The sequence below is a fragment of the Brienomyrus brachyistius genome, unplaced genomic scaffold (genome assembly GCF_023856365.1).
Source record: "Brienomyrus brachyistius isolate T26 unplaced genomic scaffold, BBRACH_0.4 scaffold48, whole genome shotgun sequence".
Lineage (NCBI taxonomy): Eukaryota > Metazoa > Chordata > Actinopteri > Osteoglossiformes > Mormyridae > Brienomyrus > Brienomyrus brachyistius.
Genome location: NW_026042323.1, coordinates 433951 through 456144, shown reverse-complemented (window position 1 = coordinate 456144; position 22194 = coordinate 433951). Strand labels below are relative to the sequence as shown.

At 44.0% G+C, this 22194-nt stretch overlaps 2 protein-coding genes across 2 annotated transcripts in view; one reads left to right on the top strand and one right to left on the bottom strand.

Moving 5' to 3' along the window:
* Nucleotides 1–22194, bottom strand: part of LOC125723388 (NACHT, LRR and PYD domains-containing protein 12-like) — a 216133-nt gene that overhangs the window by 62785 nt on the left and 131154 nt on the right. The window lies entirely within an intron of this gene.
* The window catches only part of LOC125723454 (uncharacterized), a 42909-nt gene continuing 24121 nt past the window's right edge, over nt 3407–22194 (top strand). Inside the window, exons 1-2 of the mRNA XM_049000055.1 lie at nt 3407–3629; nt 6228–6258. Of these exons, the coding sequence (XP_048856012.1) occupies nt 3407–3629; nt 6228–6258 (254 nt within the window). The remainder of the gene's footprint in view (nt 3630–6227; nt 6259–22194) is intronic.

The following is a 22194-nucleotide window of genomic DNA, read 5'->3' as shown; positions in this document are numbered from 1 at the left end:
TATCCCTTAAATTATTAAAACAACTACGGTATTAGTCTAACAAAGTTTTAAAAATGTTTTTGAAGTTTGTAGCTGTCAGAGTTTGGGCTGGTGAGCGAGCGAGCAGGAAGCGGGAAAAGACCAGGTGGGCAAGCAGGGAATTCGGGGCTTATTCGGAATTGGGACAGGGAAGATGGGGCAGACAGCGACAAACACAGAGCAGCTAACCTTAACTAACATCAATGACGGACAACCAGGCAGGGCAAGACGTGGACTCAAATAGACAAGACTGGGCGAAAATAGTCAGACACAGCTGGGTAAGATCGGGGAAGCACATGTGGATAATCAGGGGGCGTGGCACACACAAGGATCGGACGACAGGGCATGACAGTAGCTAAATACCGCTCACTGTAGTTCCTAGCCGGGACCACGTACGGTGCCATCTCTGGAACGAACGGACTCCTTGCGATGTCTTGTTTTATGAAATCTGCTTGAAAACTTTGTCGGTTACCTTCCATATTGGAATGTTGAAGATATTTTTGATGAATGTTGCTAAATACCGCTCACTAGTTCCTACAGCTACTAAATCAATAATAAACTGGGAGCATCTTATTTAAAATAAAACTAACAAACTACAACTAAATTGTTTTATTCCTTAGATCATATTGGTTTAAAATTTATACTAAATTGTCATACAACCGTTTAAGTTATTGGACTTTATCCCGCCGATTAAACAATTGTAGTTAGATACTTCATCCAACGCCCCAGGCCTGCAGCGGGGCGTCCGGGCCCATGCCAGAGCCCCAGAGCTGTGGTGTTAGAGATTGACCTTTATTTAAATTAGAAATATATTATGTTATAATATTTACAAATAAGACAGATTAATAGAGGTAATGTGCTTTCTGCCTGTTTGGGGGTGCTGGCTGTGTGCTTCTCACACCCAGGACCATCGGTTAAACGAGATGTTACAGTCACTCTGTAGACACCCCGCAACAATTTGTCAGCCGGCGGCCATTTTGTTTTATTGACGCTTCCTCCTCATGGGCTTATCGCTCACAGCTCCAAAAGCTCTTGCGCCGACACCCTGTTCCCCAAGGCCACGGACATTAGCTGACCGACATGTCTAGACATGCAATATGCATAAATCCCCCTAAAAATAGGATGGCGGTGTTTTTACCGATATAAAATAGTGCATTTTGTTTAAAAAAATACCCCGTTAGCAATACACAACTACTGCTTTTACCATTCAAAACTGCCAGACCCTCTTTCCTCTCTAGCTAGAAAAGCTTGACGCATCCGGTGACCCCGTTAAAATTATTGTTAAAAATTGTATTATGCCTTAAAACATATTTAAAATATCGCATTAATAAATCCATGTAATGTATTTTATTCTTTTAAAGACTACTGATTCCAATTTGGTGCCATATGCTTTTATCTTGTAGGCCGTAGGATAGCTCCATTTCTACCAGCTATAGGCCATGGTACGTCTGGGATATTTTGCTTAAATTCTTTATTAATTGTCGTTGGCTATATGCTTTATAACACATTTTATACTTATTTTACATGTTTACTTATTGTATACACACTTTAAAGTTCAGAAAACGACTTGCCTCAGCTGTTTTCAATAAAAGACAGTGGTGTGTGGGGATCGTGGCTCTACGCACAAGTGCGACATGGCGAGAGAGCGACAGTTATTTTAACAAGGATCGCCCGCGAAAAAGGGATACGTCCCCCTCCCGCTTATGACATCATAGACGGGGAGAGAATTAAGCTCCGCCCAATGTACCACCTAATATTTTTTAACCTTCCACTCATAAAATACTTTTTTAAATGAAATCAGTTAATCATAAGTTGTTAGTACAGTTTGACTGAGTTAAAAAGTGACATAAAAAGTTAAGTGAAGTAAGACTACACAGAAAATGTGCCAGTGTTAAATTAACACTGTTTATATATTGGAGTGTTTATATGGGTCCACAGCATTCGGTGTTACCTTTAACACTTTACAGTGTGCCTTGAGTGTGTTGTTTTTACAGCAGTTATCTTTATTAACTCTAATAGTGTTAAATTTACACCATAGGGTGTTAAGTCAATGAGTCTCCACCTCCACATATCTGCCCCATTTTAATCCTCTGGGGTCTAAGGGTAGGGGACACACTTTCACTGACTGGAGCATTTAACACTTTACAGAGTACAATGAGTGTTGTTGTTCATCCATCCATCCATTTTCCAAACCGCTTATCCTATTGGGTAGCGGGGGGTCCGGAGCCTATCCCGGAATCAATGGGCACGAGGCAGGGAACAACCCAGGATGGGGGGCCAGCCCATCGCAGGGCACACTCACACACCATTCACTCACACATGCACACCTACGGGCAATTCAGCAACTCCAATTAGCCTCAGCATGTTTTTGGACTGTGGGGGGAAACCGGAGTACCCGGAGGAAACCCCACGACGACACGGGGAGAACATGCAAACTCCGCACACATGTGACCCAGGCGGAGACTCGAACCCGGGTCCCAGAGGTGTGAGGCGACAGTGCTAACCACTGCACCACCATGCCGCCCCCGAGTGTTGTTGTATAGTTTTAAATTTATTAGCTATTTTAGTGTTCAGTTGACACCATAGATCAAGTGAGTTAAATGATGAAAAACCCAAAAATGGGGTGCAGGGCTCATACTGCACATAATGCAGTATACCATCTAATGTGCCCACATCATTCCCATATGTGGCATTGGGGGACTGCTTGCTTCAGGTTCATATAGTTTTTTATTATTGTCTTCCTACATTTATCCATACATTCCATTTTCATCCATCCATCCATATAATAGAATAAAACTGGATGCCGTGATACTTGTATTGTTATGTACCGTGTGCGGGATGAGTGAGCGGGAAGCGAGGAAATCAATATCGGGCTCACGGAAATCAAAAAGACGGGGTGTATTGCAAGATGAACACCACACAGTAGGACAATGTTAATGACCGGACTGGGGAAACTAACTGGAACGCGGACTAAATACATTGGACTAAGGACGGCAACAGGAAACAGCGGGTGGGCACGGGGAGTCCACACGGGGTTAATGAGGGGGCGTGGCACACGGGAGGAGCGGACGATCGGGGCATGACATGTATGTATTTTTATTCAAAGATCAACAGCATGTAATACACAGATGTTTTCTGTACCAGACAAACAAAATAGCTACAATTAACAGTGCATGTATATGACATGATAATAAATATATATGATCTTGCTTAATTTATTAAAATGATTTCTTGACACACCTCTGTGGAGAGCGATATCTGCAGGGGACTAAGGACATATAGGGAAGCTCTGTGCACACCAAAGTGAATCTATTCACGCAGGCTGCGGTGACAGTCGCTAGGTAAATGATATAGGGGTGACGCAATAACTAGGAACATACAGAACAACATGTTGCACCAGATAAGACGAAATTGCCTGAAAGTGGAAAAGTATGGCCAGGGGCGGGGGCTGCTTGTAGAATGCCCCCGGGTGATCTTCTCATCCACGGACCCGGTGGAGACGGCGAACTCCAACAATCTGGGGGCTCGGGATCGAGATAGAGGTCGGCATTCGGCAAATACCAGACGAGACCTGAATGGGCACGGAAGGCTGCAGGCGCCACTAACAAAAGGTAAGCAGAGCCTGTTATATCAAAATCTGCATATATGGCTATACTAAATAAAGTAGTCCGAAGTGTCCATCACGGCCGTCAGTACATTGAGGCGGCGAATGAGGGTAGGTAAAAGAATATTAAGGCTGGGTTGGAGTCCCACTGTGGTGTCCTTGGTGTGGCAGCCCCAGTATTCGCTGACGAGCAAATAGAAGCACTGGGTTAGAGTCCCAGTGAGCTGGGTTAGAGTCCCGGGGAATTCAGGACCCCCGAATTCTACAGGCTACCGGGTGGGAGTCCCGGTAAAGGTCGGGTCAGAGGCCCAGGGTCAGGGACCCCGGATTCTGAGGTTATTATTTTGGGTTAGAGGACCAGGGGTCAGGGACCCCGGATTCTGAAGTTTATTATTTTGGGTTAGAGACCCAGGGGTCAGGGACCCCGGATTCTGAGGTAATTATTTTGGGTTAGAGACCCAGGGGTCAGGGACCCCGGATTCTGAGGTAATTATTTTGGGTTAAAGGCCAGGGGTCAGGGACCACGGATTCTGAAGTTTACTATTTTGGGTCAGAGGCCCAGGGGTCAGGGACCCCGGATTCTGAGATAAAGGTTGGGTCAGAGGCCCAGGGTCAGGGACCCCGGATTCTGAGGTAAAGGTTGAGTCAGAGGCCGAGGGGTCAGGGACCCCGGATTCTGAGGTAATTATTTTGGGTTAGAGGCCCAGGGGTCAGGGACCCCGGACTCTGAGGTAATTATTTTGGGTTAGAGGCCCAGGGGTCAGGGACCCTGGATTCTGAGGTAATTATTTTGGGTTAGAGGCCCGGGGACCGAGGGCGAAATTGGCCCTGTTTAGGCAGGGAACAGATCATTTACATCGTGAGGGTCAGAGCAGAGGAGAGGGCCAGCCGGAACCCGAGAAGGGGGAACCGAGAGAGGGAGACAGGCCCTCTGCCTATACGTGTAAAAAGGTCGCCCCTTCTGCCCCGCCTGCCCATATGTGCCCTATGATCACAGTTACGTCCGGGGCGATAAATGTACAAGGGGGGCATCCGGCTGGGGGGGAGACCTCGACTCCCTCAGACGCCGGATTAGGTGGGAGATCGGAGGCGGACTCGAACGTAGATACAGAGTGTAGGGAACCCAAGGAGAGACAGGCAAGCAGGGAGGAGAAAAGGAAAAAGCAAAAAGCGGCGGGGGTGGAAGGCAGACAGGACCAGGTGGCGTTTGCAGCTCGAGTAAGGAGGGAGCAGTTAGAGGAACAAGGGGGAGTAGATTCGCCTGGTCAGCGGGCAGGGACCAACACAGGGAAACTAGAGGAGGGTAAAAAGGTGGAAATGTGGGGTCACGTTTCGGGGGTATGGAAGGACGACCCAGAGGACAGGGCTCGTAGGGCCCTCGCAGACCAGGTAGAGGAGCGGATGGCCGAAATAGAGGCGGCACTACAACGGGAAACCTCACGCTTAGAGGAAAGGGTGAGGGCTCAGGGCTTTGCCCTCGATGAAGAGGGAGAGAGCGAGGGGGAGTGTCATTGCAAGGTCTCAAGGCCCCCAAAGCATCAACTACCTCTGCTAAGAGGGACGGGCCAGACGCAGGATAAATATAGACCTTTCCCGATAGGAGACATGCAGGCACTGGCTGATAAAATGCCGCCCCCAGCAGAAGGAGGAGGACAGTGGATGGATAAGCTAGACCAGCTCACTCAGGGGACGATGGTGGCACTGGGAGATTTCCGGGCAGAGGCAGCCAGATGTCTGACTAAACACTCATTGCTGGAGGTGGAAGAGAGGGCAGGGACACTGACGCATCCTGATGACATTAGCTTGACAGCCGTAGTACTGCGCATTGGGAACGCCATGAGAGAAATGTTTCCTCCTCCAGCTGGAGCAGGCGTCCCAAAGCTGGCGTGGGATAAAACCCTGCACCCTAGGGAATACCTGGATAAGTGTAAGGAGGATTGGACGGCGAACCGGGTGTCACCCCGGACAGGAGGGGGTGCAGCGAGAATGGAGGGGGTTCCAGAGGGGGTGTGGGCTGCGATCCTCGACAACCCAGACTTACCAGGTGCGGACTCCCACGTGTGGGATAGGCATGTGATACACCACCTACAGAGGGCCAAGGACGAGGCAGGGAAGGAGGAGAGTGACCTTAAAGAGCTCCAAACCCATTTGCTGAAGTTGCAGGTGGGGGAGGCTAGACAGAGGGCCAACGAGAATAAAAAGAGGGGGGCTGGGAAGCAGATGGACGATCTGTTTTAATATGAAACTAATATATATATTAGTTTTATATTAAAATGTATAACAGTCCTATATAACAAAAATCAGTGGAATAATGTGTACATTAACTATGGTTACATAACATAAACCGGTTTATTTTAAAATGTCAACTACAAAAAGAAGATTCCATTTGACATTTGTTTCACTTTTAAGCAATTTATACGACATGTAAGTGCTTTTCTGTTTACATTAGGCTGTTGTACAGCATTTTAAGTCAATAATTGTACGGCAAGCTGGAAATGAGAATTGCTGCAATATTCAATATTCATGAACTGTGGTGTGGCCACCAATATCTGTGACTATATAAAACGCTGTGAGCTCATACTTTCATTTTTACAATTGTCTGTAGAACTGAAGCTTTCGAAGGTCATTTGGAAAAGGTGAGTTTGTTTAATGAAAAAGGCAAATATACCATAAAAACTGTAGGCTAGTAATCCTAATAACTTGTTCATTTTGTCCGTCTGTGGAAATATTTTAATATATTTTTAACTGTTAGTTACTCTTGTTCTCGAATCATGTTATTCCCAGGAGACTCATGCAGATGTACAGAAGATGTCAATTTCTGTATCAATATATAAGAACTTATTCTAGTAATTATATAACTGGTAAATCACAAATGTATTCATATTTTACCGTTTATCACTGTTGTCTGTGTGACTAAAATGCTTTTGAACTTCTTTCACTTTCACAATCGTCTATAAGAACTGAAAAAAGTGATTTTGTCTGACAAATACAGTGCTTTCCCTAGGTATACAGCTTGGGGGGGGGGGGGGGGTTCATGTGTTTTTTTTAATGACAGCAGTCAATATAACAACTGAACTAAACATCAGAACGTTTCTTTTTATGACAGTTACCCACAAAGTGTGCAGCTTTTGTCACTGCGGTGCATCTTCCTGGGCTTCTGGAAGAACATTTCTAGAGCCTCTTGATATGAGAAGTCAGAGACGTCTGGCTATACTTTATCTTCAGGACTTAACAAACACGTACGTGCCAAACCGTAGTGATGGACAAAATGACGCTTTCGGACCATTTTGCTATTTTTTTCTATCAACACTAGATGGAGCTCTCTATTCAAAAAGGGGCTCAAAGTATCCCGAAAATGAAACAAAAGTGCCGCGTCTACCAAATAGCATTTTGCATTTCACAAGTCTGAGATAGAAGATGAGCAGGTCATCTTAGCCATCGGAAAGCTGCAGCCTCCCTTCCTCCTATCCTTTCTTAATTCTCTGTGGATTATTACCAGAGTTGGGTAATTCAGGTCCAGAGAGTGTGCTCATCTGTGTGTGACAATGCATAGGCCTGTTCTATAGGAAAGGTAACCTTAAATGACTTCTGTTGTGATCTGGCACTGTATATAAAATAAAATAAAATTAACTTGACCTTCAAGGGGGGCGGGAGGCGCCGTTGGGGGGGCGGGGCGCCCCCTAATATAATGGTAGGGGAAACACTGAAATATCTATAGAATATATCTCAGTAGCGTGCAAAAAACTCCATAAATAGTTAATTTACTGGGTTTGTGAAAAGTCCTAGTAAACAATGTGTATTGAAACACCTTTGGCTAGAATGAACAGTTACTGACCACCTCTAGGGATCTTCCTAGGGAACTCATAAATGTGAAGTAAGATTTCAGCAGCTGTATCAATATTATAATTTAGGCTCAATTCTAAAAATTCTTTAACTATTAAATATCCACTGTACCTATTGTTAGGTTTGGGGATTGGACGGGCGAGCAGGAAGCGGGGAAAGACCAGGCAGGCAGGCAGGCAGGATCTTCGGGAAAACGTGGGTTTATTTGGGAACGGGAGAGCCAGGGCAGACGGTGACAAACTGACATCAACTGACATCAACTGACATCAACTAACATTAATGACAAGTCTGGGGAAGATGGACTCAGACGCGGACTAAATACACAAGACAAGCCGAAAATAACAGGAAACAGCTGGGCATGATCGGGGAAGCACACGTGGATGATCAGGGGGCGTGGCACACACGAGGATCGGACGAGCTGGGCATGACACTTATATTGTTCCTTTGTAAAAAGAAAGAAAAAAGACTTCATTTTAATATACCAGATAGAAAAACAGGAGAATCCACTTGTCAAGTGTTTTACTTTAAGGCAGTTTATAAGATAATGTGTATATGCCTTCATGTTCATAGCACAGCGTTTTAAGTCAACGACTGTATGACAACTCTAAAATGAGATTTGTTGCAATATTTGCTGTGGTGTGGCCACAGTAATCTGTTTGATTAAAAAATTCTGATGTAAAAAAAACCTATTAACTCCTAAATTCACTTTCACAATTGTCTGTAAAGAGGCAGCTTTTGTGGGCCATTTGGAAAAAGTGAGGTTGTTCACAAAGATATACAGACACGGAGTGGGACTAATTTTCAGCCCAGAATTTTTATGCCAAAGACCAGGGCCCACTTTCTTGATATCGGTGACTCTTAGCATCTTACAAAGACTCTAAAGAGCGCAAGTATGAAATCTAATGAAGATTGTAGTTATGTATCAGACAAAGTAATGTTACCATATAGACCAGTCATTTTTTAATTAAGTGATGTTTGGTTATGAAACTGTACCCTTAATGATTTCAGTCTTATTTTAAATGAGCAATATGAGTCAATAACAGTGATAAGAGACTAAGAGAGACTCAGACCATCTTCACGGAAGATATACTTAATTAAAAATGATTCGGGAAACACAGTGGAGCTGTAAGAGAATTAAGGTAGAACTTATGAACGACGTAGCATTAAGGGACTAAAATACTAAGGGGTAACGAGACTAACACTGGACAGATGAGGCTAATTAACAGACTGAGAAAACAAATGAAAACTAATTAACTCAAAGGAACTAAAACAGGGAAACTAAAAACTAAGCAAGGAACAGGGAAACAGAATCTAACACTGGGGAATTAGGCAGGTAGGAACACAAGCAGGGGCCCAAGGAACGAAACCAAAACCAACTACAAAATCACCAGACACAGGAACTAGAAAAACTCACACAAATGAAACACTAGGGAGTGAAATACAAACACAGAGGAAGCAGGATTTGAACACATGACAAAGGGATTTGCAAGTAGTCACATGCTCAACATGTTGAGCCATGCGGCTGACAGAAAACAAGGGAGACAAAGACTGACAAGAGGGACAGGATGGCCAGCGATGCCTGCTGGCCAAACGGGGAAGGGACACAAAAGACTGAGACAACAGGGGCTGAATCTGACAGTTAAGAAGGTTTCAGGAAACTGGGCCCATCCAATTTTGTCTTTGTTCTGGGGGAACTTTCATAAATGATGCTACAGTATTCTGATATTTCAAGAAGAAAAAAAATAATAAATAGCATATGGAAATAAATAATTGTATACTGAACTGGGGTGGCTTTCCCAAAAGTTTTGTTATGCTAAATAGTTTATCTATTACTTAAGATTGATTACACTGCACAACAATTTTTTTTTAAGTTTTTCTTCCTGAAAAGTTTTTGCTGATCGTGACAGGTACCTGGAGGGCATGCACAAATATAGTTTTGGTTTTGTTGTTTCACATAGGAAATAGACAGTTAACTGTTTACTGGCAATAACGTATTTAATCGCATTTATGTTTCACATATGCTATTGTGTTTATCATAGTTAGAAGTGTATTGCTCTTGATTTTCATTTGTATTCAATGTCAGGTGCATCACACTGCAGTGTTAAATAGTAGTCAGCAGATATATTTGTATCTGGTGACAACATTCCTGCAGTCCCGAACCCAACAATTCGGCTTTGCTTTTGACAGATCCAAATCTCTGACCAGGTCATTTAATTCCGACTGTGTTATGAGATGTGGATCATCTGATGAGTACGGTTCAAAATCCGGATCATTGTCCCTGCCAGTTCCAGCATTGCAGTTTCTTCATCTGGCTTATCTAAGGTCCATTCCTCTGGTGGTTTCGGAATTGGAAGACTGTGGTCATGTGGCACGGGTCTCATTGCTGAAGGCAGATTAGGGTATTCAATTGGCTTCATGTTTTTGGCAGAGAAACCAGACACATTGGTCAAACAGAAGTAACAGTCTGTTACCTGGTCTTTCTGTTCTCGCCATATCATCGGGACAGCAAACGACATTGTCTTTCGAGTGCCTCTGAGCCAGGCTCTCAGACAGACAACACATGTCACACAACAAATGTGAGACGGTCATTCCTTGTCTTGATCACCGATTTTACAGCCGATGCACAGATTATATGCTTTATTCACAAGAGCAGTCATTGAGCATCTTTGAGGAGCAAGCGTATATTCACCACAAATGTAGCAGTGGACGAGAGGGTAGCCTCCCTTCGCCTTCGGGCACCATGTTCAGGCATAAGGGTGTCCATATGTGCACTTGGCACCAGGACACCCTAGGCCGCAGTTCAATGATGAGCATGACCTCAGGATTAGGTCTCTGCTTTTTGCAGATGATGTGGTTCTGTTGGCTTCATCAGACCGTGACCTTTGGGTCTCACTAGAGCAGTTTGCAGCCAAGTGTGAAGCAGCTGGGATGAGAATCAGCACCTCCAAATCCGAGACCATGGTCCTCAACCAGAAAAGGGTGGAGTGCTCTCTCCGGGTCAGGGAGGAGGTCCTTCCCCAAGTGGAGGAGTTTAAGGATCTTGGAGTCTTGTTCACGAGTGAGGGAAGGATGGAGTGGGAGATCCAAAGATGGATCGGTGCGGCGTCAGCAGTGATGCGGGCGCTGCATCGGTCTGTCATGGTGAAGAAGGAGCTGAGCCAAAAGGCAAAGCTCTTGATTTAACAGTCGATTTACGTTCCTACCCTCACCTATGGTCACGAGCTGTGGGTAGTAACCGAAAGAACGAGATCGCGGGTGCAAGTGGCTGAAATGGGTTTCCTCCGCAGGGTGGCTGGGCTCTCCCTTAGAGATAGGGTGAGGAGCTCAGTCATTCAGGAGGGACTCAGAGTAGAGCCACTGCTCCTCATTGAGAGGAGCCAGATGAGGTGGCTCGGGCATATAATTAGGATGCTTCCTGGACGTCTCCCTGGTAAGGTGTTCCGGGTATGTCCCACTGGGAGGAGGCCCCGGGGAAGGCCCAGGACACGCTGGAGGGACTATGTCTCTCGGCTGGCCTGGGAACGCCTTGGGATCCGCCTAGAGGAGCTGGATGAAATGGCTGGGAAGAGGGAAGTCTGGGCCTCCCTACTGAGACTGCTGTCCCGCGACCCAACATCGGATTAAGCGGGAGATAATGGATGGATGGATGTAACGCAGCTGCTACGACATTGACAAGACATATCGACTGACACAAATCGTCCTGCAAACGTCTATAGCATCTAGCTTACTTGTTACATTGCTATTGAGGCAATGCTATATTATGAAACAATACATACACACTATCAGGTCAACTTTAACCCAATGAGCAGCATCTGTGTATGCAAGCCGCTTTTTTGGACACAAATATAACAAACATATATGACAAACCTGTAGATTTCACCCATCAACCACCGAGCAAAGCCGTGAGTAAAATGTCCCCCTCAACAAGACATCACTCACCGCAGTCAGAGCAAACACTGATAAGACACCCAAGGAGGGCCTTAGCCTGAGTCTCATGATACGCTCCTTGAAAGGAGTGACGTCAGACACCATAGGGAAGAGCCGTTAGCAATAGCAACACCCTGAGTATGGCAGCATTCAGAATGACCAGACCAACAGCAGGTATCCGCACGTGCAGAGATCTGGCCACTTCCTGGTCTGCATGCTTCAGAGTGCCACCACCGAAATGTGGACTTTACGATGCTTCCCCGACAGTAGAGAAAGATGGACATCTTGCCAGAGAGACAACCCAGATAGTGAAATGATTCGGTGCCGGATCCAGCAGGAGGATCTGGAACAGATCCGCATAACTGGTCTGGATCGGAGTCCACCTGCACAGCAGGACGGATCCAAAACAGTTAAAGATCACTGGATCCAGGCCAGACTCTACCCATATTTGCCAGTATCATAGTTCACCCAGCCTTACAAATAACATGTTAAATATAAGGAAATTTAATAATTACCTTCTGGTCTTACGTAATGTTTGTTGTATGTATTAAATAAAACTTACATTAATCAAATCAAACCTATTTTTTAAGGTCGTGGAATCTTACATTATATAAATATATTAATTCATAATTATTTGTGATTTGTAATTAATATTTATTTAATCCTCTCCACCTATCTACCTACCTACACTAAAAATATATTGTTGGATGTAAGTAATTTTATTAAGATCATTAGTTACACAAAGTTAAATTATCTAAGAACAGATGTACATTTTGAGTTATGTTATATAAACTGAACAAATTTTAGAAGACTGGGATTAATTATTTTAAATGAATTCAATAGCACTCATGTTCAGTCTACTTAAATCTAATTTGTACGTGGGATTGTAATTTATCCATGAATTTTAATTATCTAGTACTGAATCATTTTGCTATCTGAGAAGACGTTCTACATACCTACCCGGGTGGGCCGCCTCAAATTGGGACCCAAGTACTGCCATGCAGCAGGTGACGCCCCAGCACCACACCAGCCCCAATCCCCAACAGACCTGACACTATTAGCTCTCCGAAGGTTTCGACTCGCCCGGGGATGAGGCTCACGAGGGCTTTGCCCCCCCATCCACTTTATGATGCATGCAGTCTACCTGTGGGCGTCTGCAGCGGAGCTACGCCTGTGGAGAGCAGAAGGGAGTCGGGTCTGTTTAGACTGAGCTGCTGTGAAGTGTTTTATGGTGACTGGAGTGTCAGTCCCATCACTAACCTCCGAAAATTTTTCCCTGCAAGTTGAAGATCCACTCGCAGGTCCGGATGCAGTTTAACGTCAAACCCAGGACAGTAGCTACAGTACTATAATATACACTCAGTACTCTACAGCAAACAATAATGTAAATATAAAATCATAACAGTTTATAATAAAAAGTGATACATCCATTAACATCCTGCTACATCCTCTTTTAGTCGTCTTTCGATTGGTGTATATAATTTACTATGAACCTTGGACGTAAATGCAATCAGTCGCTACTCGATCAGACATAAGGCGACAGATACCTGTCTTTTTTAATACATTTAAATTTTTGAAGTAGTAATATGATCAATATATAATACAATGTCACTGTGACAACATGCATTACCCCCCTGTGGCCCCTCCTAAATTTGTATGTTACTTGGGTCTGAAATAAATGCATTATTATTATTGCTGTTATTATTATTTACATTTATATATATGGGCAAAAACTTGTGCTGGAAAGAGGTGAAACAAACAAGCTCTTGACGGACTCTTAATGCGGGGATGCTGGGTGGTCGAGTCGTTTCAGCTGGTTAAAATTTTTTTTCTGTTGTTAACTTATTATTCTTGTGGAAGCAAGACAGTCTAAACAAGAAATGAGAGTGAATATTTGTAAAACCTGTGAAATGTAACCGCAAAGCTTTAGTGGCCCACCCGGAATTCTCCGGAGCCTCCTGACTGGCAACTCCGGCCTGAATATATCTATACTTCAAATGTGTGCAATGTCTAGTAAACCGCATAACTTGTTCACGTTTAGTCATTTTGTGAAAAGTTCAGCTGAATGATGGTGTATGAGGCCTGTGAATTTAGAAATGTAAGTTTCCGATTTCCTCAAACCATTGGGGTTAGTAGTAATATATTATAAGTAGCCCAAAGAAAGAACATGTTGCTGTAAATAAAATTAAAAAAAACATCATTCAACTAATATGTGCCAGCAAGCTTGGCAAAATTCACCTGAAGAAGTAGCAGAAGCAGACTGGTCCTCACCATACCGGCCAGGGGCGCCATAAGAGGGGGGGGGGGAGTTTCCAAGTGCCCCTGACTGACAGGGGCCCTAAAAATCTTCAAACATAATTGGATTGGTCTGTGTTGAGCAGCTGAAATTATATGCTTTCATGGGGCCCAAACAGCACCCCTGGTTCTAGCACTTCTTGAAAATTTGTACATTGGTAGAAATGGTCAATGTCAATGGATAATGCGGCTGTGTGTGACTCAGCCAGTTAGGACTCTGTGCCTGTAATTGGCCGGTTGCCGATCCTGTGATGGTTAAGTGTTTTTCCGCACTGGAGCCTTAAGCAATAGTCTTAACCCTAGTTTCACCAAGGAGTGGCTGATCATGCTTTCTAACCTGTGTCACTTTGGATTAAACCATCTGGTAAAGAAATGTCATTTATAATTTGTTGTTAAATGTAATTTGCGTTTAAATGGATGAGGAAAATACAATGCATTCATTGAACAGGTCTGGAAGTTGGTGTTTGGAAAATGGGAGTCGGCAGCAGTACTGAACTTGTGGTGGAACAGGAGAGGAGACCAGAGCTCCTTAAAGAACCATGGAGGAATGTTGTATGGAACCCTAGGTATGAAGCCTGTTTTTGTTCAATATAATCAACTGATTTGTTTTTTTTACTAGTATCACATAATTTTATGCATGAGTCTGACTTGCTTGTGCGAATGCTGGTGCAAACTGATTGCCGCTGCTCGCCGGTAAATTCTAACCTTTGATTTCTAATTCTAACTCTGGTAATTTGTTTTATGTGCATTTGGTCTCGACTGGAAGAGTTATTTTTCTGCTTTTACTGATCTTACTTTTTTGCATGACCGATGTTTTAGCCCACCTGTTCTGTTTGGGCTATTGAGTCTTCCCTGGATCTAGATCTGCCCACTGGACATTTAAGTTGTCCGAGTCCTCGCCCACAATGTGGATCAATTGCATTTTTACCTGGTTTGTGTTTATCTGGACTCCACTGTCGCTTGTTTTCCAAGCTGCGACGGGTCTGCTCCAGTATTCAGCAGCTGAGCTCCTCCAACTGCGTTTCCACCTGTCTGAGCATTTGCTGACTATTCTGCAGCTTTATCCGGACATCGCTTTCTGCCCTCGCCGGAAATACATTCACTGTGGGTCCCGCAGGGGTTTCCGGACTGACCCCGCGAAAACAATAAACTCCATCTAATCCAGCTCCCATCATCCTCCACATAACTCCAGCAGGACTGTCGACCACAGTGTGCTAGCAAGCCAAGCTCGGTCGACTAACACTTCTACTCTACGTGAAACTTCAACTGTCAACTTCGGTCTGTTAAACATCCGCTCACTTAAGAGCAAGGGACATCTCATCCAGTAGCTCTTGATCGACAGTCAGTTGTGTCTAACTGAAACATGGCAACTACCTGATGACTTTTCTCAGCTTAATGAATCTACTCCTGTGGGGTTTGCTTACATCTCTGAACCCCGTGGCTCCGGCCGTGGAGGAGGTCTCACGATAATTTAGCATGAGAAATGGAGAGTCTCGCCGGTGTCTGTTCAGGCATTCAGCTCTTTTGAATCCACTGTATGCCAAGTGTCTGGACCTACTCCTACCATCATTGCAACTGTTTACCATCCCCCTAAATCAAATGCTGACTTTTGAAATGACTTTGCTATTTTTATAACTCACTTATCTACATTATCATCAAATATAATAATATAATAGTTGTTGGGGGATTTTAATATACACATGGACAATAATAATAATCCTTTTACAAGATTCAATTCATCCATTCAATTTTATTTATATAGCGCTTTTAACAACAGTCATTGTCACCGAATCCCTGTCTGGCTATAGGATTAACTGGGCAAAATCCTCTCTCCTTCCGTTGAATCCTGCCTGCCGCTCCTCTTCACTTCCTCCTTCTATTCCTCAGGCAGGGTCTTTCAGATACCTGGGGTTGGACATTTACCCATCAGTTGCAGAGCTCACAGCTGCTGGCTTCCGCCGCACTCTCGAGGGCATTAAAGCCTCGATCTCCTCGTGGTCTTCTCTTCCCCTCTCATTTCGGGCTAGGCTGGCTGTTATTAAGATGAACGTGCTCCCTAGAATTAATTTTATGAGTTCCATGCTTCCCCTCTCCCCTCCACCTGGGTACTGGGCCTCAGTTAAGTCTACTATTTCTACTTTTCTTTGGGATGGCAAGAGACCCTCCGTCAGACACTCTACCCTAATCCGTGACCGGTTGGATGGGGGCGTCTCTCTACCGGACTTCGAAATTTACCACCTTGCTTTTACTCTAAGGCCAGTTTGGAGCTGGATCAGTCCTCCCCAGCATCCCCCTGCCTGGCTTCCTATCGAAGCAGAATATGTTCTCCCCCATCGTCTAGCCTCGCTCCCTTTCCTCCCTGTTAAATTCAAATCCATCTCTGCCTCAGTCGGTCCGATTATCTGTCAGGCCCTTCGCACATGGAGAAGGGTTGAGAAATTGTTGGGCCCCTTCCCAAAATGGCACCCCAGTGTTCCGTTGCTCCATAATCCTGTCCTGAACATTGGAGGCCGCCCCATCTCTTCCTCGCCGTGGTCTCAGTCAGGTATCTCCACCCTGGGTGATATTTTTGATAGCTCGGGTCTCAAATTGTTCCAGTCTCTTAAGGTCACATTTAATCTTCCCTCTTCTTCATATTTTTTCTACCTCCAGCTGAGGTCCATGCTTAGGGCCTGTAATATCTCCTTTTCCTCACCTCTTCCGTTTCACCCGCTGTGCAGATTTGCTCTGTCCCTTTCTCCTGTTTCTAAGCCCGTGTCCAGTCTCTATTCCCTCCTCCGCAAATCCTCTCATAAACCTCTCCCCATAATTGCTGTCTGGCAGGGGGAGCTCTCTCCCACCCCCGTCTTATCTTGGAGTGTTATTTTTCATAATATTAAAAATTGTTCTAAAAATCCCAATCACCAGCAAACACAATTTAAGTTTGTTCACAGATTATACCCCACACCCAGGAAACGCCATCTCATGGGCTTAGAGCCTGACCCCTTGTGTCATCTTTGTCCCCTCCAGGTCCCTGGTACCTTTCTCCATATGTTCTGGGACTGTCCTCCAGTGGCTGCTCTTTGGGATTACGTGGCCAGATCTCTCTCTTCAGTTCTTTCCTCTCCCATCCCCCTGTCTCCCATGGTCCTTCTTCTCCTGGACTTCTCTTCTCTCTCTCTCTCTCGCTTCCAGCAGAGGCTTCTGATGTCTGCCTCCTTAGCGGCCAAGTTGTTATTAGCCTCTCGTTGGAAGTCTCCTGATCGTGCCATTCCTTCTGTCTGGAAGTCCACCTTTCTTGATCTGCTTCTGCTGGAACTCTCTGCAGCCCGGATTAACAACTCGTCTGGTTCTACAATCCAGAGCTGGGTCCATGACGTGCAGCTGGTCAAAGATTGGTTGCAGGTCATGTCCTGAGGCCATATTCCTTGTTTTTTGTTTTGATTTTACTTTCCTAATTCTAACATTTTTCAGTGGTATAAGTGTGTTATTTCTTTTATCCTCAATTTTTATCTGTGCTCTCCGTGGCTGAGTGTGCCGGTGACCTTTATTGGTTTTTTGTTTCTTTATATTTGAACTGCTGTCTCAGGGTGTATTGGGGGTGGGGTGGGGGTGGAGTATGTTCTGTTTTGTTCCATTTTGTTCTTTGTTATAAAAATCTCTAATAAAAATTTGGTCACAAAAAAAAAACAGTCATTGTCACGAATCACTTAACTTAGTACTACATTTAACCGGCCAGAACCCCACCAAGCAAGTCTGAGGCGACAGTGGCAAGGAAACTCCCTCTAGCAGGAAGAAACCTTGAGTGGAACCTAGACTCAGAAGGGGACCCCATCCTCCTCTGGGCCACCGGGGAGCATGGAATTGCATTTATACTGAGATTCATTAGAGTTCATATAGTTATGAAGTCCCAGTTGGTTTCATGTTGTTCTCTCCAGGAGTCCAGGTGCGGGATCACATGGTGTATAGTCGGCTCGGTATCAGCTCAGAAAAAGAGAAGATGGAGAAGAGTTATTGCCCTACACCTAACCTAACCTCCGGCAGGACTAGAGTAACTATGGCAGCCTGGCTAAAAGAGAGACCTGGAAGGAAGCACAGACATGAGGGTTTCCAGGGGTTTTGGCGTCAAGCCAACCCGCCGTCCACAGCTTAAGTGATCGGCGAGAGTGGCAGGACGACAGCACCAATCCCCCCTTTCACCTTTAATATCAAATGACTATGAATCTCCAGATTTCCCTTCACCTTAGAAAAGGGGATTTAACTATTCAAAAGACTGGCTAAAGAGGTACGTCTTAAGCCTTGACTTAAATGCAGAGATTGTGTCTGAGTTCCGAACACTAATAGGAAGTTTATTCCATAGCTGTGGTGCTTTATGAGCAAATGCTCTTACCCCAAAAGTAAAGTTCTTTATTCTGGGTATGGATAGAAGACCTGCATCTTGTGATCTAAGCGTATGATTCAGAATGTAGTTGCAAATGAGGTCACTCACATACAGCAGTGCAAGACCATTTAAAGCTAGGTTAAGAGCAGTATTTTGTAATTAACACGAAATCTAACTGGCAGCCAGTGCAGTGAAGATAAATTTGGGGTAATATGATCACATTTTTTAGTTTTGGTGAGGACTCTGGTTGCTGCATTCTGGACTAGCTGGAGTTTATTTAATGACCTCTTTGGACAGCCGGAGAATAAGACATTAAAGTAATCGAGCCTGGAGGTAATAAACACATGAACCAATTTCTCTGCACCTTGAAAGGAGAGCGTGTTTCTTAACTTGGCAATATTACGCAGGTGAAAGTAGGCGGTACGGCTAATGTTAGAAGCATGTACATCGAACAAAAGATCAGAGTCTAGAATAACACCAAGGTTTTTAACAACAGTACTTGGTGTAATAGGTAGTCCATCCAGATTGACTGTGATGTCCGATAGTTTACTTCTGGTGGCTTTAGTGCCAGTAAGAAGAACCTCAGTCTTGTCTAAGTTCAGCTGGAGGAAGTTGTCTGAGATCCACTTTTTGATATGCATTAAACATTCTTCCATTCTCTGAAGTTGCTGTCTGTCTTCTAGTTTGGCTGATATATATAATTGTATATCATCTGCAAAGCAATGAAAGCTAATTCCATGCTTACGAATAACTAAGCCTAAGGGTAACATAGTGAAAATAGTAGGGGAGTTAGAACTGAACCTTGTGACACTCCGTATCTGACCATGACATGTTCTGAGGAATCACTATTTAGATTCACATACTGATAGCGATTTGACAGGTAAGATTTAAACCAAGAGAGTGCCACTCCCCTTATGCCTACAGTATGTTCAAGCCTATGTAGGAGAATGGCATGGATTTACTTTTTTCTAGCATTAACTCCCTTATGGACATTCCCAATATATCCACCCCAGAAGAGTTAGTTTCCTATTATAACTCTGGGCTTCACGACATTCTTAACTCTGTTGCCCCATTAAAAACCAGATCTGTCTCTTTTTGAATTTCTGCCCCCTGGTTTACATCTGAACTTCGGCTTTTGAAAGCCAAAGGTTGCCAACTAAAGAGGCTTTACAGAAAGACTGGACTCACTGTTCACAAAGAGATGTTCAAAGACCATATATCATACTACAGGGATTCAAATGCTTAAACCAAATCCAACTATTATTCCCATATAATTTCATCCGATAAGGGTAATACTAAGGCATTGGTTTCGATACTCAACAATATTATCCAACCCCCAGATTTTCTACCATCCCATCTTTATTCAGCTAATCGCTGTAATTCCCTTATGTCCTTCTTTAATGAAAAAATACAGAGGATCCATTGGGACCTTGGATCAACCTCATTTGAACTCATTTGAGCTCCACTCCCCTACTCTGACATTTTCATCCTTTCAGCTTCCCACCCTTTCAGAAATTTCAGATATTATCTGTAAGTCCAAGTCATCCACCTGTCAGTTAGACCCTCTGCCCTCAGATTTGGTTAAGGCCTGTCTCCCTTCTCTGGTTCCCCTCATTTTGTCTATCATTTACTCTTCTCTCACCACTGGAACTGTTCCTCCATCGTTCAAAGCTTCTGTCATAACTCCAATACTGACGACCTGGTGCTGAGCCTACTGACTTCAATAACTTCCGTCCAATTTCTAACTTACATTTTATCTCTAAAATTCTTGAAAAAACAGTAGCTATTCAACTTCATTCCCACTTATCTCACAATAATTTGTATGAACAGTTCCAGTCTGGTTTTTGCCCTCTTCATAGCACAGAAACTGCACTTATAAAAATCACTAACGACCTACTTATGGCTGCTGACTCTGGTTTACTAACTATTCGCATTCTTCTTGACCTGAGTGCAGCCTTTGATACTATTTGTCACAACACCCTTGTAAATAGATTATCTTCCATTGGTATCAGAAACACTCCATTACACTGGATCAAATCTTACCTCTCTGGCCGCACTCAGTTAATTCAGCTCAAATCTTCCACATCTCAGCCCTCCACTGTCACTTCAGGTGTGCCCCAGGGCTCTGTCCTGAGGCCCCTCCTCTTCATTATCTACCTCCTTCCCCTAGGCAAAATCTTTCACATCTCAGCCCTCCACTGTCACTTCAGGTGTGCCCCAGGGCTCTGTCCTGAGGCCCCTCCTCTTCATTATCTACCTCCTTCCCCTAGGCAAAATCTTTCACAAGTACAATATCAATTTCCACTGTTATGCAGATGACACCCAGCTCTACTTCAGTAGCAAACCCAACTCTTCCATTTTACCTTCCTCCTTCTCTGACTGTTTAGCAGAAATTAAGTCCTGGTTCTCTTTAAACTTTCTCAAATTAAATAAATTGGATGTCATCCTCGACAGTACCTTATCCTTCCAGTCTCATATCAATAACATCACTCATATTTCCTTCATATTTCCACCTACGTAATATTAATCATCTACATCCTTCCCTTACTCCACATACCACTGCTATTCTTGTTAACAGTCTTGTTACTACTCACTTAGATTACTGCAGCTCTCTCCTCTTTGGTCTCTCTAAGAAATCCCTTCATAAGCTTCAATTGGTTCAGCTGCCCGTATTATCACCCGAACCTCCTCCATCTGCCACATCCCTCCCGTTCTGCAGCAGCTTCACTTGCTGCCAGTTGAGTTCCGTATTAACTTTAAGATCTTGCTGTTAACATTTAAGGCCATCCACAACCTTGCTCCTCCATATCTGTCTGACCTCCTACAAATTGCCACTCCCCCTCGCACCCTCAGATCCTCATCCTCCATCCATTTCACTGTCCCCCTCGCCCGTCTTCCCACCATGGGGAGCAGAGCTTTCAGTCGCTCAGCTCCTCGGCTCTGGAACTCATTACCATCAGAGCTCAGAAACACTGACTCACTTCCACTCTTCAAATAGAAACTTAAAACCCATCTGTTCAAGCTGGCTTTCTCTCTCTGCTTTGTCTAATTTAACCTATATTTTATATTCTTGTATTTTTTTGTATTTTATGGTTTTATGAGGGGGCGGCATGGTGGTGCAGTGGTTAGCACTGTCGCCTCACACCTCTGGGACCCGGGTTCGAGTCTCCGTCTGGGTCACATGTGTGCGGAGTTTGCATGTTCTCCCCGTGTCGTCGTGGGGTTTCCTCCGGGTACTCCGGTTTCCCCCCACAGTCCAAAAACATGCTGAGGCTAATTGGAGTTGCTGAATTGCCCATAAGTGTGCATGTGTGGGTGAATGGTGTGTGAGTGTGCCCTGCGATGGGCTGGCCCCCCATCCTGGGTTGTTCCCTGCCTCGTGCCCATTGATTCCGGGATAGGCTCCGGACCCCCCACAACCCAATAGGATAAGCGGTTTGGAAAATGGATGGATGGATGGTTTTATGATTTATATTGTTTTTTTGCATTCACTGTACAGTGTCCTTGAGTGTCCAGGAAGGCGCTTATAAATAAAATGTATTATTATTATTATTATTATTATTATTATTATTATTATTATTATTATTATATACCTGTATTTTTAAAATATTCATGAGTAATATACTGTAAACCTTCTGCTATCAAACACACCCAGACACACATACAGCCTGCATATGGTGGTGTGTGGCACTGCAGGTTAGGTCTCTGCACCCATGATAAAACGTTCACTAGTTGTAATCCCATGGCTGGTAGTGATTTCACCAGTGGGCCCATGAGTATGGCTATTATTGTAGCAAAATTATTTGCAAATGCGTGTGGAGAGTACATTTGTGTGTGTAATGAGATTTGTAAATGTGCAAAAAAATCTTAATGAGATTTAAAGTTTTAGTTCTGGAAGCATATTACATTATTTTTGGAAAAAAAGATCTGTTTTTCCAAAATAAGGACATAAGAACCCTGTTTTTATAAGTAAAATTTTCAGTTTTTCTGAAATAATGAGATAACCATCCTGTTTTTCTGAGTAATATTTTCTGTTTTGAAACCGATCACTTGAAACAGTACGGCATACTTCATGGATATAAGCTGATGCATCGAAAAAGCATTCAGGTTTATGATTCCACATGCCATAAAAAGTTTGGACCTATAT